At 46.1% G+C, this 17,927-nt stretch overlaps 2 protein-coding genes across 6 annotated transcripts in view; both read left to right on the forward strand.

Annotated features, from left to right (window-relative positions):
• Positions 1-14,340, forward strand: JPT1 (Jupiter microtubule associated homolog 1). Its single transcript, NM_001034734.2, has 5 exons — positions 1-170; positions 6,335-6,477; positions 6,821-6,918; positions 8,568-8,586; positions 13,309-14,340. Exons 1-5 carry the CDS (start codon positions 115-117, stop codon positions 13,455-13,457), a joined length of 465 nt encoding a protein of 154 aa, NP_001029906.1. The 5' UTR covers positions 1-114; the 3' UTR covers positions 13,458-14,340.
• Positions 14,331-17,927, forward strand: part of NT5C (5', 3'-nucleotidase, cytosolic) — a 4,335-nt gene continuing 738 nt past the window's right edge. The window contains exons 1-3 of one of the 5 annotated variants that reach the window (XM_010816560.4): positions 15,971-17,146; positions 17,523-17,623; positions 17,701-17,860. In XM_010816560.4, coding sequence (XP_010814862.1) covers positions 16,400-17,146; positions 17,523-17,623; positions 17,701-17,860 — 1,008 coding nt within the window. In that variant the 5' untranslated portion in view covers positions 15,971-16,399. 5 annotated transcript variants of the gene reach the window in all.

Raw genomic sequence — 17,927 nt, forward strand, 5'->3', positions numbered from 1 at the left:
GGCGGAGGCTCCTGCAGCGGTCGCCGATTGTGGGGTGGAGAGCTCTTCTGCGCCCCTCCGACCTGACCCTTTCAGCGCTCCGCTCCGCGCCAGCCTACCTCGCTCTCCGGCGCCATGACCACCACCACCACCTTCAAGGGCGTTGACCCTAACAGCAGGAACAGCTCCCGGTGAGGCGAGGGGTTTCCGGGGCGGGAGGGCTGCTGCCCAGGGGGCCGGGCGGGTCTGGCGGCCGGTTGTTGGCTGTAACGTGCCCGGGGCGCTGCGCTCGCGCCCGGCCGAGTGGCCGGGCTCGGCCACCGGCTCCGCCTTTGTGCGGCCGGCGAGCCTGACGCGCCGGCCCCGCCCGATTCCTGCTCCTCTCCCATTCATTCCTCCCCTGAAGCAAGGGGCTGGGAAGGGCCGGGGCCGCTCGCGCTCGCCGTGCAGCGGGTTTTCGTTAGGCGGGACGTGCTGAGAGGGTTCGCTTTCTGCCTTCTGCGGCGCGGCCGGCTCGGCCCCAGGGCTGTGATCTTGGGCCCCTGGTGTGCGGGTAGCCCGCGGGGCACCTTGATCTGGCCCCATTGTCCCACCCCCGGCCACGCGCTCGTGTCTCTAGCCCCGGAGCAGGTGGGTGGCCCCGCGCCCGGCGTGGCGGTCAGATCCTGCAGCCGCAGCGATCGGGTCCGCCGGGCTCCTGCCCACTCGGGTCCGCCTGGCAGGTGGCATTTGTGTTCGGGCGGGGCTGGTCATCACGATCCCCGCCCCCGTTCGGGACCCAACCGTAAACCCTCCGCCAAGTGCCTCCCCTCTGCTAACAAAGGAAAGACCCCTGCTCCTTCCCCTCCCGCGCCCACCTCCGAATGGGAGGGGGAGCGTGTCGTTCCAAGTGGGTTTTCTGCGCTCAAACCTTCGGACCTCGGTCTTCGCATCCCACCTCTTTCGCTTCCCCCTTTGACGTTTGCCAAATGAGTTCACCTCTGGCCCGGGTTCCCGGCTGGATGGAGGAGGTTTCCAGTTCTTGGGCGGGGCCCGAGACATCCATTGTCTCTTCCGTACTATCTCCACCTGCGCAGCCCGAGCCTTTCTGGCCACTCATGCCACTGCAGCCAGGCAAGGGGCCCTGGGCACGGTGTGTGGACTGGGAGGGCCTCTCATCCGAGCCCTTGCCTAACTTGGTGGAAGGCTTTGGATGCGGTGGAAGATGTCCACATTGTCTCGGCTAATTGCACGCAGGCTGTTCTTAAAGGTGGGACACAGGCGTCTCTGGGATCCTGCCCAAGGCGTGGAGGCAGTTTAGATTCCACTTTTTCTGAGCCTCTCTTCCTCACCGATCACGACCCGCCGTCATATGTGGGCAGCCTTGGGGTCCTGGGCAAGCGGCACAAAGGGAGCCATTTTGTGGGGCTAAGAAGACAGCCGTGAAAGAGCAGTGTCTCACAGGGGTTGGAGTCCTTGGGGACAAAAAGCAGGCCTCAGCAGTGAGGCTGAGGAGGTAGTGTTGGAAATGACATTCTTCTTCAACTCTTTCGTTGCCTTTTCAAATGTAGAAAAGAATGGGAAAGATTTTAAAAACTAAATCAATGTGCTGCTCGGAGGAAGGGGAACTTGAGTAGATAGACCTACGCAAACCCTGGTCACTCCCTCTTCTCTTGTCATCCTTCCAGTGAGATTTTTTTTTTTTTTTTTTCCAGAGGACACTGGAACAAACTGAACCTTGGTTTTTCATTTTGTGCCCTGAGGTCAGCTTTATGGTGGCCAGAGTGTAGTGATTGGAATATGAAAACTCAAGCATTCTATTAAAAAAATCAGAGGTTTTTATCCTTTGGGGTTGAGCGCAGTTTAGTGCTGAATTCATAGAGAATTTAAGTAACCAGGTCAAATGAATCCTCACACTAGTTTTTTCATTTGTAGCTTTGAAATGTGAGACATTTCTTGGCTTTTGGTTTTGCAAAATAAATGTTTTAACCCCCTTTTGTCATCAATTTTCCTCCAATATTGTTATCTTAAGACTCTATGTAGCATTGTCCTTTTATTTACTTCTACCTTTCCTTCTCACCTAATTGTCTTAAACTTCTTTTCTTCAGTAACAGTTTCCTGGTTCCATAAACACATTATAAATTTAGTCTGGTAGGGAATGATCTGCAAAGCTCATATTGGAACTCTTGGATTTAAAGAGATAAGAAAGAAAAAGAGTACTTTTTTGAAAATTGCTACCCGCAGTTCATGGACACATTTTTGTTGAGTCTCAGATATGTAATTCTGATCTCATTATCGTAGTTCAGGAAGAATAGCAGGATCTTAGAAAATAAAATTGAAATAATTTCTCTTATGATCCAAATCCTTTGTTTGGGGATGTCTCGCTGTTACAAATGGGCTCCACAACACTGACGTCATTGGAGTAGGTAGAACCTGCTATTGCAAGAGGGACACAGACCTTTAAAAAGTTGGGCTGGTCAGAGCTTTGACTTTCTTTTCTAAGCTGGTGATCAGATTGTAGTGTCTTTTTTCTTTTTTTAAGGTCAAAAAAAAAAATTCCTGGCCTATTAGGATTTTGAAGATTTTCATCTGGCTGAAATAATTCATGAGAATTTAATTATGATAGTAAGGAGAATCAGTCTAATCTCTGGGGAATGAAGGGGATGACAGTGAAGCAAGTTTATTTTTTGGGGGGATCTTAGTTCCCCTACCAGGGATCAAACCCATGCCCCTGCATGCATGGAGCCTGAACCGCTGAACCTCCAGGGAAGTCTCTGAAGCAAGCTAATTTTGATTATAATATTTCAAGTGTCTGTTGATTTGACATACAAATGATAAAAACCTAGTCACTTCTGACTTTAACATGGAGAATGACTATTAAGAATTTGTAACATACTTTTAATTATTATTTAAACAATTTTATTAGCAGACCCAAAATTATAAGAGGTATGCCTGAACATGATTTCTTAATTCATTTAATGAATTTAATCTGAGTGAATATTTAATATGGGAGACTTAAAACAGTAGGCTTTTAAATGTTGTTATAAAAGCACACAATGGATTTCCTCCACCCCCACCCCTGGAAAATAATAATGACATTTTAATTTAGTGTAAATTGAGTACTGAATTTTACTATGGAGAGACATGAATATTAGACTTTGGGAAAGATGCTACAGGACCTATATAAGAAATATATTCAGTCTAGAAAACACGAAAAGCAATCAGAACACCAACTATGTAGGTTTGTAGTTTAAAGAGAAAATGGTATTGAGTGATTTCCCCTACTTCACTTTGAGCCCTTTTTATGTGCCTGCCAGGGCGGGAGGATTTGGGGTTTGGCCCCATCTCTGTCACTTAACTAAAGTTGGGCAGTTCATTTAGAACTTCTCTGGGCCTGACTTTGTTCTTTTAAAAAATGAGGCTGTTTGTTGAACTAGACAGAGCAGAGCCCAGTGTACTACCACCCTATAGCCAAGTCCAGCTGGCACCTGATTTTTACAAGTATAAATGGCTGAAAAAGGCCAGAAGAAGTATCTTTCATGACTTATGAAAATGACATGAAAATCACATTTGTGTCCACAAATAAAGCTTTATTGGGACATAGCTGCCCTCATTCATCTTCGTGTTGCCTGTGGCTTGCCTCTGTGCTGTTATGGAGTTGAATAGCTGCAAAAAACCTAATGACCCACAAGCCAAAAGTAATGACTGGTCCTTTACAGAAAGAACTGGCGGCCAGAAAGAGAGGGTCTCTAACATTCTTTCCTCTCCGTGTCCTACTGCTTATTCCTCAAGGTCATGGAGGGCTTCCTGGAAGAGGAGAAGGTTTAAGAAATGGGCTGGATTCTGAAACAGTCACCGAGGAAAGGGTGGAAAGTGCTCTGGGCAGGAGGAAATATGGGAGTAAATATTCTGAGGTGGAGATAAGGCAGAACAGTTCACGGAACAGGGAAGAATGTGGCCTGACTGGGTTGGAGAAGATGGTGAGAAGTAGATACAGTTGAGAGGGGAAGTCTGAGCAGTTTGCTTCTGTTCTGCTTAGGCCTAACCAAGCCTGCATCTGCAAGTTTACTTGTACATATGTCTGCTTATCTACTTAGGAAAACATGGAAGTAGAACCCCCTCCCTGGTTCACAGAAGATGCAAATTTAAACACTTGATACATTTTATCAAAATGGTCTGTAGAAAGTTTGTGCAGATTTATATTCTCACACTTCAATTCACACCGGAAGTTGGCTTTTTTTTTTTTTTTCATCTTTACCAACTTAATAAGCAAAAAAATACTCTTTTGTTTTAGGTTTCATTTATTTGCTTGTGAATTTGAATTTTTAATGTTTAGAGACTACCCATATTTTTAATTGTCTGTTAGTACCTTTTGTCCATTTTTATTTCTCTCATGATTGTTTTAATTATTTTAAAAGCGATTCTATCATCCTTTGTCAAATATGTGTATTTCTGCCAAGTTTAATCTGTCCATTTTTCATGGTTCCTGGCTTTCATCTTGTGCTTAGAAGGAAAGTCTTCATGACTAGAACCAGATTCGTACATGTTTTCTTCCAATATTTTTGTCTAAGGCTTTAAATTTAAATATTTGACCTAGCTGGAATTTCTTGTGGTAAATGAAGTGAGTTAGGAATATATATTTGGGTTGTTCCTTTAATCAAAATGACTGGCCAGTTAATGCATCACAGTTCTCCCTACTGAACTAAATAAAATAGTCCAGTGGTGGTCTTTGTGAGCTAGGACTCTTATCTTGACAAAATCCCCCATTGTCGGAGAAGTTGGTAACAGAATCTCAGTAGTTGATAAAACATAGTAAAAATAAGTAGATTGATGGGACTTTCTTGGTGGTCTAGTGGTTGGGATTCTGTGCTTCCAGTGTGCTGGGGGCGCTGCAGGTCTGATCTCTGGTGGGGAACTAGGATCCCACATGCCGTGCGGCGCAGACAAAAAGAAAATCAGTAGATTTGAACAACTCAATTAATAGGCTTTATCTAGTAGACATATAGAACACTGGCAAGTATATGTTCCTTTCAAGCAGATACAGAAGATTTAAAAAATGAACCACCTATTAAGGAACATGTCACATAGACCCCATCTGTATTATAATGAAAAGCTGGAAATCAGACTAGAAAGACCTATGTTTGCAAATTTACAAATGTACTTTTAAATAATTTATGGGTCAAAGAAGAAAATAATGGAAATGAGAAAATATTTAGAATGGGAACAAAAATCACAACTTGGGGATGCCTCTGGAGGGATACTTAGAAGAGAATTTTTATCTAAAGTGTTAAATTTGAGGGTTCAGGATGGGGAACATGTGTATACCTATGGCAGAGTCATGTTGATATATGACAAAACCAATACAATATTGTAAAGTTAAAAAAGAAAAAAAAAGAAAAAGAAAAAAAAAGAAAAACAATAAAGTGTTAAATTTTTCCTATCCTTTCAAATATAAGGAGCTGAGTTTACAAATGACAACTGGATTTATCTGGAAACTTGAATGAAACGGACACCTTCCTAGAGAAATGTTTCTTACTCAAAATGACTTAAGAAATAGAAAAATAGACCACTCCCATCACCATAAAGGAACTGAATCTATGGTTAGGACATCTTCCCATGAAACCATCTCCATTTTCTATGTTTTGAGTAGCGACAGGACAAATGAAATTGAGTGTTTTCATGGAGGGGACAAATTGGTCAACCTGTGTCCGGAAGATCTGGAAATGGGCAGGTGCCGTATTTCCCTGTCAAACACAAGAGCTGTATAGATGGTGTCTAGAGGTTCATGGGTGTAGAGCATGTCATGGTTAACACTTAACTCTTGATTGACTCTCCTTGTGACTGGTCACTCACGACGGTTAGTGAGAATAGTGAGGTACGCGTGTATAAACAGGGCTTATGAATGATGCTGAGACGGGAGAGACAATTACGAGCTTTCCTTGGGCTTCTAAATTGGTCAAGTTTATTTTTATATGTATTTTCTTCCATTTAAACATTTTTGTTGGAAATCAAAATGGAAACTTTTTTTTTAAATAAATAACAAGATGTGCTTCTAAACTTCTTTGCAAATGTGTCCAGCTGGGCCCAGCAGACAGGATCCATAGGCTCAGGCCTTTTCCCTTTGGGGTTGCCAACCAGCCTGCTGCTGGTGCTTTAGGACTGTTTCAGCTGCCTGGTGCGGTGCACAACCTCACCACCTTAAGGTCCATCGTTGAATTTATACCACGTTGGAATCAATTCCTATTTTCCCATTAACAGTTCTCTTTTGTGGGGGGTGGGGGTGTGGAATGAATGGGTGGGGGAACTGAAATGAAAGGTGTTTGAAAACATGTCGTCTTGATCTGATCTGAAACTGACATTTCGCCATCATTTCTAGGGTTTTGCGGCCTCCTGGCGGTGGATCCAATTTTTCATTAGGTTTTGATGAACCAACAGAACAGCCTGTGAGGAGGAACAAAATGGCCTCCAGCATCTTTGGGACACCTGAGGAAAATCCCCCTTCCTGGGCCAAGTCGGCAGGTACTGCTAGTCTCTGTGATCAGTAGTCAAGGGGTGGACCCAGCAGGACCACAGCAGCTGGTTTTGTGCTGCTGAGTAACATCTAGCTTAATCATGGGAAACAACCATTAAAGCCTGTCATGGGAGGAGAGACGGGGGCTAAGACGGGGGAGATGCTGGGAGTCGGTGTGGTGGCTAAGAACAAGGAGAGCCGTCAGGCTGGCTTATGTGGCCCCTTAGCATTTTACTAGCCGTCACTCCCTGACACTGTTGGCTCGTGTTGTCATGTGACGCGAACACAGTGAATAGTGGCGTGCTTCAGGTCTTTCCCTGGTATTCCTCATGAAAGTGTATTTTGATTCAGGTGCCAAGTCTAGTGGGGGCAGGGAAGACGCTGAGTCATCTGGACCCCAGAGAAGGAATTCTTCTGAAGCGAACTCTGGAGACTTCTTAGATCTGAAGGTCAGTGCAACAATGCAGGGGGAGAGACGGGCTTTGAGGTTTATGCCCTTTAGAAATGAAATTCTCACATCACCCCCCGCCCTTCCTCCACTGTACTAAGACTTGCCATTGGAGTTTTGGGGTTTGTTTTTTGGTTTTGCCTTAACCACTAAATTTTTATTGAATTTTTATTATAACATTAAAAAATACAGTATTAGTAAGTAGAAATACAGAGTAAAGAGAAAACAGCATAAATGGGGAGGGGTGGGGAGGTGGGGCAGGGGTAAGGAGGCCACCGACAGGGGCATAAGCATTGTTCTTAGTCATCACTTTCCTGTAACTTCCATGAATCTTTCCCATCCATCATCATCAATATCACTCCAGCGACAGTTTATCAAAGGGCATCTGTCTATCCTAACTCTCTAAAGGCTTTGCTTATGATCTCAATCCCTGGAGTTAATACCCAGGACAAAGAGCCTCTATTAAATTATTTATCCAATCATCCCTGAACTTTTTCTCCCACTAGGTTTTTATCCACTGGAGTTTTATTATGTAGAGAGGTAATTAGGGAAGGGACTGACTGTACTGCTGATGGAAGGTTGATAGAGTAGATCAGGAAAATGAGTTCACGTGACCTTGGTCTGTTCATGTGTGTCTGCTACCAGTTGGGTTAGTCTTTATCCTTCAGTAGTGATTTTTGAAACCGCATCACTCGCACTTGCTGTGTATGTCACACATGGTAGCATTATCTGAGCTCAGGGATGTTTCGGTTGTTGGCAAGTGTTGCCTGTTGTTTTGAGCTGAACTGCAGGAGGCTGTCGGAGAAGGCAATGGCACCCCACTCCAGTACTCTTGCCTGGAAAATCCCATGGATGGAGGAGCCTGGCAGGCTGCAGTCCATGGGGTCGCTAGAGTCGGACATGACTGAGCGACTTCACTTTCACTTTTCACTTTCATGCATTGGAGAAGGAAATGGCAACCCACTCCAGTGTTCTTGCCTGGAGAATCCCAGGGACGGGGAAGCCTGGTGGGCTGTATGGGGTCGCACAGAGTCGGACACGACTGAAATGACTTAGCAGCAGCAGCAGGAAGCTGTAGCATGGTGTTACCATTGGTTGTCTGCAGCTGAGCACGGCCCCTAGGCCCCAGGTGTGTGTCTGGAAAGCCTGGTGGGATGTCCCCGAGTGGGGACCTCAGGGCACATGGAGATGGCAGCCGCCTGAATGAGGGGAGACCGGTAGAAGGGCTTTGGAATTGATGAAGGCCCTTCAACAGCTAGATTAGGAAGAAAGGAAAGGGGGTGGAAAGATAGGTTTACCAGTTTCCCGTTCTGATAAAAGCTCCTCTGAAGTGCTAACTGATATTAGGTCATCAGTGTCAATGTTAAGGTTTTTGGTGTTCTGACCATGTTACTAGCACTGGGGCAATTTATCCAGTAGCATTTTTTTTTTTTTTTTTTGGGGTCCAGTAGTGTTTTTGTGTAGCATTGTTCCAAGTTGAATAAAGGCTGCTTATTGTAAAGGGCACCTTGACCTTGAACTTGACTACATCAAAACAAAATTTGACATCTGTCTTCAGACGGACAGTAGCTTCTCTGAACTATGATTGTTTTATTTGTATGTGGCCAAATTAAAATCTGAAGTAAATTTTTTAACTTTTTTCTTTGCCAGGGAGAAGGTGATGTTCATGGTGAGTATGTCTGAAAAAAGTATGCCAGTTTCTGGCTCTGTAAATGTTAGAATAGACTGGAATTTTGACTCAAGTCATGTCCTGGGGAAAGAGGCTGGCTGGAGAGTGAACCTGGCTGAGGCCCAGGGGCCAGCGTCCATCCTCTAAGGGGAGAGGAAAGCAAAACGGAAGCTAGCAAGCACGGCCAGCAGCGAGAACAAGGCTGGAAACCTCCCAAAGCTTTCAGAACAGACGGATGTCAATCAGGTTGGTATTTGTTACGCTCAGTGAGAGCTTCTTAGTAACCGTCTCTGGCATCGCAAGCTCAGACCTCAGCATTAAATTTACAGTTTGATTTTCTACTGAAGTGCTTACTCAGCAAGACACCGGTAACCCTGTGATCTTGTGAATGATGACTTTAGCGGGCAGGTGTAAATTTTCAGTTAGCATCCACATCATCAAATTATAAGTGGAAAAGAGCTGTAATCATTTAATCATTTAAAATCTTTGAAGTATTTATTGGCACTTCTTTAACAAGTGCCAGAGAATCGCTGGTGCCTGTGATATGGGGTTTACGTGTGTTTGGCCTGCAGCCGTCAGGTTCAAGTTGACCCGGTGACACGCAGCCGGCCTGGGACGAAGCCACTCCTTCAAGGCTTTTTTCTGCCATTACATTTGGCGAGTCAGTCTTCCAGGAAAACAAAAATTCCTGTTCGGTTGTCTCGTTGTCTCTCGCTGGGCGTGAGGGGAGGAGAATCTTCTGAACCATTGTGAACTTTACCTGGGTTTTCCCTCCGCAGACAGATTGCTTCTCATTGGACTGAAGGTGTATTGGTTTTTGTTTCTGTCTAGCTTGTTCCATTTAAAAAGATTGTTCTGGAGGTTCAAAGAAAAAAAAAAATCTAGACTTTTTGATTCAGCTGCTTTTTGTATTCAGAAATACTTCCAATGTCAGACCTTATTTAGCAAGAATAATAAGTTACCTTTTTTTAAAATATAATTTTATTTATTTTTGGCTATGCTGGGTCTTGGTTGCTGCACGGTTTTTGTCTGGTTTCAGGGGGAGACTGTCGCCTAGTTGAGGTGATCAGGCTGCTCGCTGCGGCGGCTTCTCGTTTTGGAGCTCAATAGTTGTGAGCTCTCAATTTGGAGCTCTGTTGTTTGGGCTCAGTAGTTGTGGCGCGGGCTTAGTTGTTCCACATCGTGCGGGATCTTCCCCGACCAGGGATCCAGAGCCTTGTCTCCTCTTTACCACTGAGCCCCCAGGGAGGCCCAAGAAGCAGCTAATCTTTATTCACTAATTTTGATCAATGAATAGAATTACAAATTTGGGGAGCCCAGAGCAGTATGTGAGAGCCTGAAGTTATGAAAATACATGTTATTTGTCCTGCTAATAATGAATTCTCTCAGCCTGTCCTTTGGGGTCGGCCTGCCTTCGCACCTTGAGGGTGTACTATTCTGTGTTTGCCGAATAAAACTCTTGAGCTGTAACTGAAAAAAAAAGAAAAAGTTCTCTCCCCCACCCCCAGCTCAGTGTAACAGGCCCTTCAGGTGAGTGGCACAGGCAAGTTGTACAGTGTGACAAGTCCTTCGTCAGTTTGGCACCTGATTATTCTCTCTCCTGACTGCTGCTACTTTTAGCTCGTCTGCCATAAAATGACAAGGGGCGTGACGATTCAGACCATGTCTGGTGAGTAAAAATCAACCCCAGTTCTGTCGGCAACTTCAGTGCAAGGCCGATCAGTTCTGCTCAGTTAAATCAGATCTTGCTTGGATATACTGCCTTCATCTTTTGGATAATTAAACACAAGAATGTCTATACTGAGGACTTTGGAAATGTTGAAGAAAGAGGGAGAAGGTCCAGGAAGCTTGGGCAGAAGTCCTTACCTGTTTTCGGGCAAGTCTGTTGGGTTTTCTAGAGGTTCTAGTTTTGTGATCCTTAGATGAGTCGTTTTTTTCTCTTCTGACGTTGCTGTCTGATCAGTTACCTTACTGGTATGCCAGAGAAGACAGACAAGTAAGGAGTATATAGGATGTATATTACGGCAGAAGCCATCATTTTGTTTAAAAAAACAAAAACATCTTTTAAATTACTGGATTCAGTAGACAAAAGATCTCTGTCAAGTCCCATAAAAGTTTCTAAAGCCTTTACTCTCAATTCCTATGCTTATCACAGACTCAAGGAAGTAACAAGCCAGCCTCCATCTTCTCTGGCCAGAGTATTTCTGACTGGACAAGTGAGCATTTAGGCCAAGGCCCGTGGTTGTGTAGTCTCCATGGGTGCTTTTTTCCCTCCCTTTTCCCTTTTGGCTTCTTGTTCCCCAGTTGTGAAAGACAGAACGGCTCTGTTCATAATGATAAAGGCAACCGTGAGACTGATAGGAATGAGCTTGTTTATCTAAAAATCATTTTATGGAAATCACCTACCCTGCAGGGTAACATTGGTGTCTGTCTGAAGGGTTCCTCAGCTGGGTGGCCCGGATGGTGGAGAATTCAGTTAGATCCTGTCCAGTGGGGAGGCTGTGTCCTCGCAGCAGAAATGAAACAGCTTGGATTGATACGCTGTTCAGGCGGAGTTCATGGTCTGTATTCGTCTATCTTGGATGGCTTTAAAACATGGGCTCTTGGGTTTTGTTTGTATTTGCAGTAGGTTGGGCACACTTCCCTGGGTTATTTAAGGGCGCCTGTCGGAGGACTTGGGCACTCTGTGGTGATGCGTTTCGTCCTGTCTCTTGTGCAACAGGAAGCTAAGGGCTAACCCCTTCTCGCCAAGCTTTGGTTCATAACTGAGTCTATCATCTTGGAAAGCGCGTACTACATTTTTACCTGTAGTTGAATAGTATAGAACATTATATGCCTTAGAAGTCAGTTCTATTAAACAGTCCAAAAATACATGAAATGAAATGTTTAAAGCAGCAGTAGCATATTTCTGAGATGTTATGTTTCTGATCTGAGACTTCCTCCTTGAACTTCTCTGTTTCAGTCAGCTGAGTGAAAACTTAGTACAAGTGGATCTTTAATGTTCAGTCTGATGAGGAACTTTTTTTTTAATGAGTAATTTTTTTGGAGTTAGTACTTTGCGTTGGTGTCTAATATGAGTCCTTACAAAATTCTTACATAGCATGTGTCATAACCAGTATTTCTGCTTCGCTGCTCCAGGGTTTTGGAACTTCTAATCTAGGAGGAAATAAACGTCTTTAAACCTTAAGGTAGTTTTTCTTCCAATTCTTATAAATATCTTAGTTTTTTATACTAAAGGTGCCTCTGTGTGATTATTGCAAGGTAGGTGTTAGAATATGCAACAGAATTTAAGATTTAACACTGAAATGAAGAGAGCTGGCTTTTTTTTTTTAATTAAAAATAAGTCTGACATGCCTTAAACTCTTCATAAAAATTACCTTTTGCAGAAAATAATGCATTTTTTTTCTTTTGCAATTACTCTTGAATTTGAATCAGTGGCAACAACCTGGTTAAGGATTCCTATATGCTGACTGAGGATTTCACAAGTCAATCTGGGAATCAGTCAAGCAGTATCTAGGACTGGATGTGTTGGATGATAATAACACTGGTTCTTAAGACTTTAATGAGGAAAGGGCAGGGTTGATATGATGGGAGTAACTGGATTAAGATAATTAACCATTGGTGGGTGGGGTGGAGTCTTTAATAAACGTCTGTACTGCTGGTTATTATATGGTTTCTAAAAAGTCAGCCTCACTCATTAATCATGGAAACGTTAACACATGACAGAATTAAATAATATTTTTTCACCCATCACTTAGCAGATATTAAGGTGAGGTGGTTATCAAGTGGGGGAAGTGGGCAGATGTGAGGAGAGGATGTTCTGACGTGGGCGGTAGAGTGGACCTGGGAAGGAGTGGACACCGGCAGGAGGCGCCCAGCCTCTGTTCACACTGAAGACGACAGCACATGTCCCCCGGGCCCGTGTTCCAGAGTACACGCGTTGCGGTTTCAGAATGGTCAGGCTGGTTTCACTTTTTGGCTGTCAGCAGAGGATTAATCATATATACTGTATTTATACTAGAAAGCAGTGAATTGAGCAAGATGAAGTGTGACCGTGTGTATGTGGTTTAGTTGCTCAGTCATGTCTGACTCTTGTGACCCCATAGACTGTAGCCCTCCCAGGCTCCTCTGTCCACGGGATTTCTCCGACAAGATTACTGGAGTAAAGTGGGTTGCCATGTCCTCCTCCAGGGGATCTTCTTGCCCCAGGGACTGAACCTGAGTCTCCTGCATTGCAGGCGGATTCTTTAGCACTGAGCCACCAGGGAAGCACCTGACCATGTGTATAAGTGGGGGTAAATTTCCAAAAGGTACAAGTTGATATCAATTATGTTAAACACAATAAAAACAAGATCGCCTGTGATATGCTGGAAATAAAATACACAAAGCTGACGTAAAATAAATGGACTAGAGGAATGCACACTAGTAGTAGGGCCTCTGGAAGTAGGGAGAGGAGACCCACCCAGAAGTTGAGAGGTGGACCTGGAGCTCATCTGGAATATTCACACTGAAAACATTTATGTCGTCATGTATTATGTAATTTAGGGGGACACGCGGCAGAACACTAACAGTGGCTGGTGCTGGATAGCGGCCACGTGCCAATTGTTTTTTTCTTTATAGCTCTAGGCATGGTTTGAACCATCCTCCAAAGGCCCTCCAAAAAGCTTAGACTCATCTTCACTGGGAATAGTTATTAGTTTTAATTTCATTCTGTTTTCCTAGAAAATGTGGACACAGACTTGCAGGCCAGCCTGGGGCAGAGCGAGGAGAAGCCTGTGCCCGCCGCCCCTGTGCCCAGCCCAGTGGCGCCGGCACCTGTGCCATCCCGGAGAAACCCCCCTGGCGGCAAGTCCAGCCTCGTCCTGGGTTAGCTCCGTCTGCCCCGAACTCTGTCGTTCTGTTCCTTTGTTTTTTCCATGCTTGTGAACTGCACAACTTGAGCCTGACTGTACATCTTTTGGATTTGTTTCATTAAAAAAGAAGCACTTTATGTACTGCTGTCTTTTTATTTTATTTTTATTTTTTGGAAGAACAGGTTCTCTGTCTGTCCTGATTCCTCTGGGTCTGTAGGCCTTGGCATGAGTGTTTTCTAGTAGTAGATTGGAGGGAAAGCTTTGTGACACTTAGTACCGTGTTTTTAAGAACAAACCATTTGGTTCAGATGTGTTAGAGGATCTTTTGTACTGAGGTTTTTAAAACCCTTTTTTTGGTCAGCTTTACTTGGGTTTACCAAGCCTGGATCGGACAGACCAGTGAACAGTCCACAGGCGCTGTCCCTTCAGGCCCCCAAACAAAGTTGTCTTGATGCCGAAACCTACCTGGTGTTGCCCTAACTTGTCAGTGCCCTTTGCTAAAAAGCATCTTCCTGTGCCATACGGAGCGATAAAAGGCCTGTGCCCTATGCCTTGCCGCCTGCAAAGCAAAAAAAAGTAAAACAAAAAATTGCCTTTTATTTCTGAACCTTAAGATATATTTAAGCCAGATACTTAACATGACTGGCTGAGCAAAGCCTGCTGCTCCCACGCAGAGGAAGGCTTGATGTTCACTCAGACTGATGAATTCCAGGTGGTGAAGCAGGGGCGGGGTCTTCATGGGGCAGGGACCCGCTGGGGGCAGTGCTCTTCTTAGATAACTTGAAGCTGTGTGCATGATGCTGGTGCTTGACCATGAAACGAAAGTCTCATCCTTAAAATGTGTGTTGTACTTCACAATCCTGGACTGTTGCTTAAAGTAAACGATGTACAAATTTTGAAACACTGTGTCCTGTGTCATCTTTTTGAGATTGTTTCCGCAATTCTACCTGCTTAGTTGCTTTTTTTCTTTGTTACTAACAATCCTGCTAGCCAATGATTTGATGAGCCCTTGGAATTAAAACAGACGTAAGGAAGGCCTAGAGAGAAGTGGGCTTCTCTCTAAAGAAAACAGGTTTAAAGTCAGCGTGAGTTCAGAATGCCAAAATGAACATTAAGTAACATCTGGTAGTAAAAGACAGGAATAATACAGATACCTGGCTTCCAGAACAATTATTAGCCAGTACACTTTGGACTCTTCTACCACTTATCCTCCTTTGCTGGGTGATAACATTTTAAGTTCTCTCATGCTACAGGATGCCTCTCAATGGTGGGTGATCAAAGAAGAGGGCTCCAAAGAAAAGGGTCATGTAGCCAGAAGGGGACAAGGTCATCTGAGTCCTGTCAAGTGATACAGGAGACAGGAGACTGGAGAAGGCACACTGGGTTCTAGGGAGAAGGTTCCAGATCGAGGTATTAAATGTCCAAACCGGGCGCTGTCCGATGGCTTTCTCGGTGTACCTGTGCCTCATCGGCAGTGTTCCTTGGGCTTGTCATTTGGAAGCTCGATTCCTAACTTTAAGAGTTTTGGGTACTTCCTTGGTGGCCCAGTGGCTAAGACTCCGTGCTTTCAAGGGGGCACTGGTTGGGGAACTAAGATCCTAGGGGCGTGCCCAAAAAGTTAAAAAAAAAAAAAAAAAGACTTATGAAACTGGTCACCTTTAACCACCCCTGACCATAGTTGAAATGACTTAAGCCTGGTGTGTAACCACCAGCTCATTTGACTTAATAAGCATCTCTTTGGGAAGAAAAAGGGTTATCATAGGTTGTGGGGGTGTTTTTCTTCCTTATTATTTTGCAAAACGAGCAGCTGTGCTATACGATTTTTCTAGTTTCACTAAAACAGATTAATCCTACAAATAACCTGAGTGAAGGTTTCTGTTCGAACTAAAGAGGCAGGAAACCTGCACCCTTCTCTCTCTGGGAAAGACAGCTCCCTGATTTGTCATGACTGTAACTTGGCTTTAGTTCTCTATGCTATGAAGCTAAGTGCCTAGTCCAAAAGTGTTGTGAAGGAGTTCTGCCAGTCATTTTGGTACTAATACAGGTTTTTAAAATTCTTCATAAACATGTGTTGAATTTTTCCCCTTAGAAAGCTTATGGTTTAGAAAGTGAAGTTGAACTTAAAATGATGATGGCAGAAGAGTCCGCATTTTGATGACAGTCTCGGTTTTTTACACAGTTATGTGACTTAAGTGGCTTGGTATTTATTGCTAATACCTAGTCTTCAGAGAAGGCAATGGCACCCCACTCCAGTACTCTTGCCTCCCACGGACAGAGGAGTCTGGTGGGCTGCAGTCCTGGGGTTGCTAAGTGTCGGACATGGCTGATGCGACTTAGCAGCAGCAGCAGCAGCGGTCTACTTCTTAAGCGTTTTAAAATTAGATCACCAGGCTTCCCTTCCTGATGCTTCTGTTCCATTTAGAAGTGCTGGGGTGTTCAGACCCAATGGAACAGAAGCATCAGGAAGGGGAGGGATATTCAGGTGGGGAGCGACAGGAAGATGGGTCAGTCACTCAAATCTGAATCTAGTTTGTAGTAAATATATTTACATGTGAGCTTCCCTGGTGGCTCAGATGGTGAAGAATCCGCCTGCAATGCGGGAGACCTTGGTTTGATCCTGGTTTGGGAAGATGTCCTGGAGGAGGACATGGCAACTCACTCCAGTATTCTTGCCCAGAAAACCCCATGGACAGAAGAGCCTGGCGGGCTACAGTCGATAGGGTCGCAGAGTTGGACTCGACTGAGTGAGTAAGCACAGCATATTTACATGAATTCAGGAAATAAATTACATGAAATCTACAAAAAACTGAGTCAACAAAAGTTAGCAGTGACCAGCATTTTCTCAGAGGAGGATATAACAGGAGAATTCTAGAGAAAAATCAATTCCACAGAAAGGATGGTCCCGATTACCTGAGCCTGATGGAAAGTCACCTCTTCCAGGTAGAACAGGTTTGAAGTAGATGCTCCCATGTTTCAAGCCAACTCTGGTTTGTGAATTCATCTCTGAGGAGCTGTCCCAAGAGCCCGTTGTCTTCAGATTCACTCACTTCAGCTACTGGGAGTCCCCGAGTTTCGAGCCTTGGGTTGGTGCTGCCTTGGCGCAGCGGGAGGAAGCTCTCCTCCTGTCCCCGCGGGGTGAGCAGGTGTGGGTTCTGAGAAAGCTGGAGCCGGCCCACAGGTTTAAGACGACGCTCCCCAGTATTCTGGACAGTCCAGGGGACCCCCGGAAGGTCTGGCCCAGTAACGTTTGGGGTGAGGGAGAGCGTCTGATGTCCACGCAGGCGCACCCTCAGACCAGAGGCGTGGCTCGGGCACCGCCACGCCCGGTCGGGAGCGCTGGGGAAGGCCCGGGCTCCGGCGGGCGGGCGGGCGGGGCACCCGGGCGCCCATGCAAATCGGCCTGGCCCCGCCCCGCTCGCCGCGGCTCCGGAAGCGGTCATCCCCGCGCCTGGCTCCGCGCGCTCCCGGGGCCGGTTCCGCGTTTCGCCCGGGTCCCCTGCCTCGCGGCGCTGGCGATGAGGACGCCGGCGGGGCGCGCGCGGCCCGTGCGGGTGCTGGTGGACATGGACGGCGTGCTGGCGGACTTCGAGGCCGGCCTGCTGCGGGGCTTCCTCCAGCGGTTCCCCGGGGAGCTGCACGTGCCGCTGGAGGAGCGCCGCGGCTTCTTCGCGAACGAGCAGTACCGGGCGCTGCGCCCCGACCTGGCGGTAGGGGGAGGGTGGATAGGAGGGGTGCGGCGCGAGGGGAGCGGGGAACCCGGACCCCACAGGACATCCGAGGACGGGGGGCCTCTCCCCTGGGTCAGTACTGTCTCTGCTCCATGTCCAGACATCTTCCTGTTTAAAATGAACAAAGCTCTCACTTCAGAATCCACACTTCACTTGGGACTAGACAGTCTGGGGGTTGGGGTTGTTTCCTTACTGCTAAACAAAATCCTCCACCCGGGACTCTGATTTGGGGACCAAAGCCCCCCAGGAACCTCACCTGTGAGCCCTCGCTGTGTGTGTGCGGGGGAGGTGTGTGTGTAGGGGGGAGGGGTTGAGGTCTGGAGCAGAGCCAGGACGGGAACGCTGTATCTTTCAGGACAAAGTGGCCAGTGTGTATGAAGCCCCAGGCTTTTTCCTAGACTTGGAGCCCATCCCTGGAGCCTTGGAAGCCATGCGGGAGATGAATGACATGCAGGAGTGAGGAAGGGCGGCGAGGGAGTGGGGGCTGGGGGGCAGGGGCGGGCACCACCCCGTCTAATCGTGCCCCCTCCCAGCAGCACCCAGGTCTTCATCTGCACAAGCCCTCTGATGAAGTACGACCACTGTGTGCAGGAGAAGGTGCTGCTGCCCCAGCGCTCCACGGGCATCCTTAGCTTCCTAAATTATGATTTTTTTAAAAAGAAACCATCGGGGGACTTCCCTGGCAGTCCAGAGGTTAAGACTCTGTGCTGCCAAGGCAGGGGGGCACGGGTTCAATCCCTGGTCGGGCAACTGAGATCCC

The sequence above is a fragment of the Bos taurus genome, chromosome 19 (assembly GCF_002263795.3).
Source record: "Bos taurus isolate L1 Dominette 01449 registration number 42190680 breed Hereford chromosome 19, ARS-UCD2.0, whole genome shotgun sequence".
NCBI classification, from domain to species: Eukaryota; Metazoa; Chordata; class Mammalia; order Artiodactyla; family Bovidae; genus Bos; species Bos taurus.